The sequence below is a fragment of the Primulina huaijiensis genome, chromosome 18 (genome assembly GCF_012295235.1).
Source record: "Primulina huaijiensis isolate GDHJ02 chromosome 18, ASM1229523v2, whole genome shotgun sequence".
Taxonomy (NCBI): domain Eukaryota; kingdom Viridiplantae; phylum Streptophyta; class Magnoliopsida; order Lamiales; family Gesneriaceae; genus Primulina; species Primulina huaijiensis.
The window spans coordinates 19632703-19639652 of record NC_133323.1 but is presented as its reverse complement, the minus strand read 5'-3'; the positions used below and the strand labels follow the sequence as shown (position 1 = coordinate 19639652).

The 6950-nt window shown below is 33.8% G+C and overlaps 1 protein-coding gene across 1 annotated transcript; it reads right to left on the bottom strand.

The window, feature by feature from the left end:
- Nucleotides 1-904: 904 nt before the first annotated feature.
- LOC140965133 (putative late blight resistance protein homolog R1A-10) lies at nucleotides 905-3784 on the bottom strand. The gene has a single exon (XM_073425198.1). It carries the CDS (start codon nucleotides 3720-3722, stop codon nucleotides 1092-1094), a length of 2631 nt encoding a protein of 876 aa, XP_073281299.1. The 5' UTR covers nucleotides 3723-3784; the 3' UTR covers nucleotides 905-1091.
- Between the last annotated feature and the right edge of the window lie 3166 nt (nucleotides 3785-6950).

Here is a 6950-nt window from a genome sequence, read left to right as displayed (position 1 = left end):
TCCATCTTTCTCTCCCCTCAAGCAATTTTTCGGCCACCACCTTGGAGCATAACCCCACTGCTGAACTCCTCCATAATGTCGTCGTGTACTGTTGCATCACCACTGTGCACCTACCGGAGAGAAGCCATCTTCTGATTATTCGATTCTAAATGCAAAGCTTGTTTAGATTTCTAGTTTAATCCAAACAAAGAATCCGGTTTTGAATCATGGACATAGTTCAGATGACAAAGAAACATCCAACACATGAATTTGACTCATAGGACGTCCAAGAATTTTTAATTGTCAAAACTGTAATTTCTTCAAGAATTTTAAAATTCGACTGGTCTTAGGTGTGAGAAAATGATACTCCGACGTACAAAGGAATCTCTTGCAACAGCAGACGAGCTTGATCCGTCCCAGGTAAATATCTCAGGTTCCTGCACTGCTAATGTCTTCGCTTATTATACATGGAAACCGTAACTTTAGTTCTTGTCCTATGTTTTGCTGTGAGGCTGTATCAATGTTGCATAGCTATTAAATCGCGGAGTTTGGGTCGACCCTGTTACGCTATATTATTGTATCTGTGGCACAACGGTTGAAACATGACTTTTTTCGATTGCTTTTACGAATGCAAGCTTGCCATCACTTCAACTTTTGGCTTAACAGTAGGCATTCAATCCTGTTTTTCTTGTTAGAATTCACCGATTCAGTAACGACGAGGACTAGTTGTTTGCTGTTATTGTCAGTAACCTTCTAGCATTTCAAAAATATTGAATTGTTTGGTTACGATATTTGTTAAAACTCAAAGTAAAGGAAGTAGTCATAAAATCCAGTAGTCTTTCCAAATGGTTTTTCGAAATGGATCAACAAATCTCATGCATTCAAAATTTTGTTAATGATGCTCGCTTTCTAAATTGCAGTGAAATAGAAAATGTGAAATCATTGAATGCGTTCTTCTTGTGCCAGATAATAAAACATATTGTGCAGAGGCAAATGAAGACCATTGAACAATTTGAGCTAAAAAAAAAAAAAGAAGAATAAGACAATAATTCACAGGTGTTGACGCGATTTGCCTGAAAACCGAGGGGATGAGAAAGTTGTCTGTTTTGTTTTTAAAATGTCTGGTAAGAAGACATGGCGGGAGAAGGAGCTTTAACAAACTCACTTTCATATATTAAGACTTGAAGGCCCTCATTTTCCAAGCTCTCTTGTTCCTCAAGTATTTGCTTTGCAGAGGTGACAGTAGAATCACTACAACGAAACAATTCGATTTTTCTAAGCGTTGGAAGCTCCGCGATGTCTCGAGGAATTTCCTCCAGTTGTAGATTTCGAAGAATCAGGTGCTCAAGAATTGGAAAGTGTGTCTTATCTGCTCTCCAATCCAACAAATCAGTCTTGGAAATTACCAGCAGTTTCAATCTAACAAATTGCCCTTCTATTGGATACCACACCTTGCCTTCGAAAGCGTAAAATAGTAGCTCAAGTATCTCAAGATTAGGCAATGAACCCACAATTGTCATATCTTTCCAAGGTAAGCGGCAGCCACTTAAATTCAACTCTTTCAGAGAAAGTGGGAAGCTTAGATGTTCCACAGAAATTCGGCCAAATGAAATGAACATAAGTGATTCGAGTTTATGTAAGTGCACAAGATTGTGAAGGCAGAAGAAGGGCCATTGCACTCCCGGGAGTGAACGATCATAGATAATTTTTAGTTCTTTCAGATTCGGAACACTTTTAACAACCTCCATTGTACATCTAAAATTTAGAACAGTAGAGAGAGTCTGAAGATTTTCCAAGATATGAGAATCGTCTTGAGAACAAGGAGGATCGGGTAAAACAACTCTATCAAAGAGAAGATGTCGGAGTTGTGGCAAATTCCAGATTTCTGATGGTAGAAAGATTGGTTTGCTTAAGTTGTGGCTAAAAATCAAAGTCTGTAGGCTCCAAAACTGGGATATCGAAGAATAAAACCACCGCATGGAATTCAAATCTGATTTACACGTGATAGACAAAAACCGTAGGTTTACCAGATGCATGATTTCTTTGTCGTGTGGGGGAGTGTCATCAGACACAACGTCCAACACCCTCAACAATCTTGTACATGAAGCGACCAATGTTTTCCAACCAAACTCGCTAAAGACCGAACGCGTTAGTGATGCTGGTCTCAATATAGATCGTGTACAAAACTCGGGTGCTAGTCCAAAACAGATGCGGCGCTTGAAATCTAGTCGCAGTGGAATTTCTTCGTTGTCTTCATCTATGACGCAAATAAAGTTCTCTTTTTGAGCTTCCCTCAGGCATAGGTCCCTCAAGAGATCATGCACACCGCAGGCTATTATTCTTCCGAGAGGCCCTCGGTCACGCACAAAAATGAGGTTCCTATCAATAAGGTCTATTATGTATTCATTTGCCACTTCTTCCAAACTTTTGTCACTCATTGGTTTTAAAAATCCCTCTGCAATCCATGCCTTGACGAGACTATGGGTATAAAACATCGAATCTTCGGGAAGAGATGCCATGTAGAGGAAGCACGGTTTCAAATGAACAGGCAAGTTTTTATAACTCAAATACAATATCTTTTGGCAATTCTCATCATCCTCTGAGTTTATAATGGAGTTCAAATTTTCCGCAACATGGCCCCAGAACTCTCTTGTCTTGTTAGCCTTTGCAAGAAGTCCACCGATCACCACAATTGCTAGAGGAAGACCTCCACATTTTTCTGCAATGTTCTTTCCCGATTCTTCGAGTATAGAAGGGCAACTTTCATTTCCAAACACCTTATGACACAGTAGCTCCCAACTCTGATCATCATCTAAACATTTCATTTCAAAAGGCTCAAAAGAGCTTAAATGCCTAGCTACATTTACTAGCCTTGTGGTTATCATAACTCGACTTCCATTGCAATTATCCGGAAATAACATACGTATCTGATCCCATGCCTCAATGCTCCACAAATCATCCATGACGATCAAATACCTCCTACCACATAAGTTTTTGTATAATTGTTCATCCAACCCATCATGAGCATCAGTTTCAACACATTCTTTTTCGCTTACATTGATTTCTGACAGCAATGTTGAAATAATTCTATGCGCAGTATAACTTTGAGATATTGTAACCCAAGCACGGACATGGAAGTAATACCCGACGTATGAATCCTCGTAGATTTTTTTAGCTAGAGCAGTCTTACCGATTCCTCCCATGCCTACAATAGCTAAGATTTGGCGATTGGATTGTTGTCTTGTAAGCATGTCCATTATTTCAATCAACTTCTCGTCACAAGCCACCAGAGTAGTTTGCTCATTCAGAGCTAACCTTGATGAAACAGCAGGTGAAAAATCTACCGACGTCTGATCTCCCTCGAAGCTCCCAATATTCTCCTTAATCCTCATCACTTTGGTCTCGATCAAATCCTCCATTTCTTGTGTAAGTTTCTGGATGTATCCAGAGAAGCTGGTGGAGCTCTTCGCCTCGCTACCTGTGGATCGTGCTAGAACTTGATCCACTACATGGGACTCAAGGATATCCTCCGCTGCATAAGCCGTGTCTGCAATCTGACGCTCCAATCCAGACATTTCCTCATGGCCCCTGTTTGAATATTCTTCGAGAAATTCTTGAAGGAAACGAGCCTTTTTTAGTAAAGTTTCAACCTGTTTTCTGTGCAAGCGAAGCCAATTCTGGGAAGGGTGCAGGATCAGCTCTGAAGTATGTATGAGTGATAGTAGAGCTGCATACTCCGCCATTACTGAAGAAACCTCCGATTTTTCAGCGAAGACTTTGATCAGCAGAGAGTAGGAAAGCAAATAGAATTTTAACAACTTTTAATTATTAATCTTGAGTTCTGTGTACCAGTCGTATTCAAAATATCAAGTGGTATTATTTGATTAATTATTTTTTGTTTTATGAAACAGTAAAATAAAATTAAATATATCTATATATATTATTAAGCGTGAGATTTTTAGAGTAACTATTTTAAATGACACCAAAATATTTAATTTCATAATTATCCTTCTTATCTTTTTAAAAATCTTCTCAAGTCACTTCATATTTTACATAGAAAAAAATCTAAACAAAACTTCTCTTTTAAATCGAAAAACTCTTCTAAATTGAAAATAAATTTTGTGTTAATTGTTTAATATTATTTGATCAAATTAAAAATAATAATAACACATGCAACACGTGTGCATATTTTATTAATATTAATAAAATGTTAAAATTTTAACATAAATCACATGTAGTTTTGCATATAGAATCTTTGTTTCTTTAAGTATCAAGTACGTTCAATTCCTATTTTGATTCTTTTTCTCTTTATTTTTTCTATTTATTTTTTAATTCATATATCAAAATTACAGTGTATTCCCTCATTATTTGTTATAATTATATTTTGATCCTCATTTAAATATAACTCAAATAAATTATAAAAAATATTGTACATATACACAACACGTGTGTCGGTGCAGTAGTTTTAAAATTATGTATAGATTAATAAATTTCTATTCAATCATTGAATTTGGGTGGGACCCACTCTGATGTGTACAACATTAGTTTTGGCCCAGATATTCAATCATATTTTAGAATAGTGCCATCTTACAAATAAAGAATTAAATACTGAAGTATATATTAGAGAAATTCAATAGTTGATTCCGGTGATATTCATGCAAATACAAAATTAAAAAATAAAAATTGTAACTATAATTATTTTTCAATTTAACTACCCGAGGGCCAATTCACGAACTTTTGCAAACTGTATGATGGATTTGATTAAATGATTTAAATTATCGTAAAAGATTAATGAAAAATGATTTAAATAAGGTCAATTTGAAAAAAAAATTCATATGTGCATCTTTGATTTAAGATTCAGTACCCGTGTAAAATTTTTTTATAAATCAATAACTGACAACACTGTAAACTTAGTTTTAACTCTCTACCAAAACAAATTTACATTTTTGCCCTTTTATTATTTAAATAAATATATATAGTTTTCTCCACCAAAATAATTGTGTCTTCTCTATGCATCAAATTAGTATCTATTATGGGGTTTCGGATACTTGATTTCGCTCTTTGAATACACCAAATGTATAAGAAAATATTATATTTTTGAGTAATCACCACAAATTCGGTCATTGTCGGTCTTTTCATGAAAAATGCATCAGGATGACTTATTCATGTAATTTTATTTAAAAAAACATAGTTCATCAATATCATGACATACGATTAAGTATTTACTTTGATCTACAAAGTACCTATTTTGGAGTTTCACATGCTTGATTTATCTATTTGAATACTCCAAATGTGTAAGAAAATACTGGATTTTCGAGCGATCACCATAAATTCAGTCATTGTTGGTCTTTTCATTAAAAATACGTTAAGATGACTTATTTATATAATCTAATTTTTGAAAAAAACACAGTTTCTCACTCAACATGGAATTAGAAGAGGTACTTATTTTGATTGATTATGTACTTATTTTGGGTTCCAGACATTTGATTTGACAATTTGAATACTTCAAATGTGTAAGAAAATACTTGAGTTTCAAGTAATATTGAGTGGATTTTGATAGTTTCATTTGTGAAGTTAAAATGTGATACATAAATTGGTACAAAGAATATCTAATTAGAGTCTACAAATATTTGATTTTACTCTATAAATACTCATATCCAATTATTTGGGAATGTCAAAATATAGTTTGAAGTTAATATTGAGTTACACTAATGATAACATTCATGAAGTAAAAATGTGATATCTAAATTAATACAAATAAGACATAATTCGAGTCCACGGATACTTGATTTTACCATTTAAATACTCAAATTCGATTATTTGATGATGTCAAAATATATTGTTTGAAGATAATATTGAATGGACTTTGATGATGAGATTTGTAAATTAAAAATGTGATACCTAAATTCTTATGATTGGGAAAGAATTTAGAGGGGGAGTGAATAAACTCTTTAAAAATATTTGCTTTTAAAATCCGTTTTAAATCGTTTTTAGGCGGTTGAAAGTTTTTCTTGAACGGTTAAAAATATGAATGTAACGTCCGAAAAACCAAACATACGTAAACCACATGCATGCAAATTGTTTTAATTGATTAATTTTTTTATTTAATTGATTTCAAATGCTAGCATGATATTTATTAAATGATTAAAGATATGATTGCATGATTAAATGATTATATGAAATTATTTCATGAAATGGAAGAATTTTACCCGAATATTCGATAATAGGGAGGGGAAAGGAGACCGGGGACGACAAAGACAAGAATAATTATTTTTCATTAAATAATTGCAAGGCTTCCTAATATGATTAAAAATGATTTAATTTTCCTAAAAATGTTATAGTTCGAATTAATTTACGAGTCGAGCTCAATTTTTCTCGAGAAGCCGGTTTTGGGAAAACAAGGAATTTAAAATATCAAAAATATTATTTTTGAGAAACTAATTTTATAAATTTTATATTTTAATTAAATAAGAGTTATTGGGCCCAATTTAATTATTTAAAGTAGGCCCAATTGCCCTTAAGCGTGCAAGCCCAAAACCTAAGCCCATTAGCATCTTGATTAAATCTATAAATATGTTACATAGGCTTTCAAAACCCAATATTTCAGCCTCAATTCAGCCAAAAACACACATCACACGCACTACAAATTTCGAGGAAAAAGGTTGGTAAGGAAATCAAAGAGTCTTCGTCCTACGATCGTCCAACTTCGCACCCTCGCCGACGATTGAGTGTTTGAGCATTTTAAACGCAAAGACATGTTCTCTAAACTTTTTAAAACATCATACGAATCATAATATGTGTGTTTAATTGATTATGCATGGAAAGAATAGGGGTGTTCAATTATTTTACGGTAGGATACGTATTTTCAACGTTTTTACGCTTGTTTTTAAAACGTTTTTGAATCCAATAAGTACGTTGCCAACGTAAGATGTTATATGAATGAAATATGATTAAATTGAATAAAAATTAAA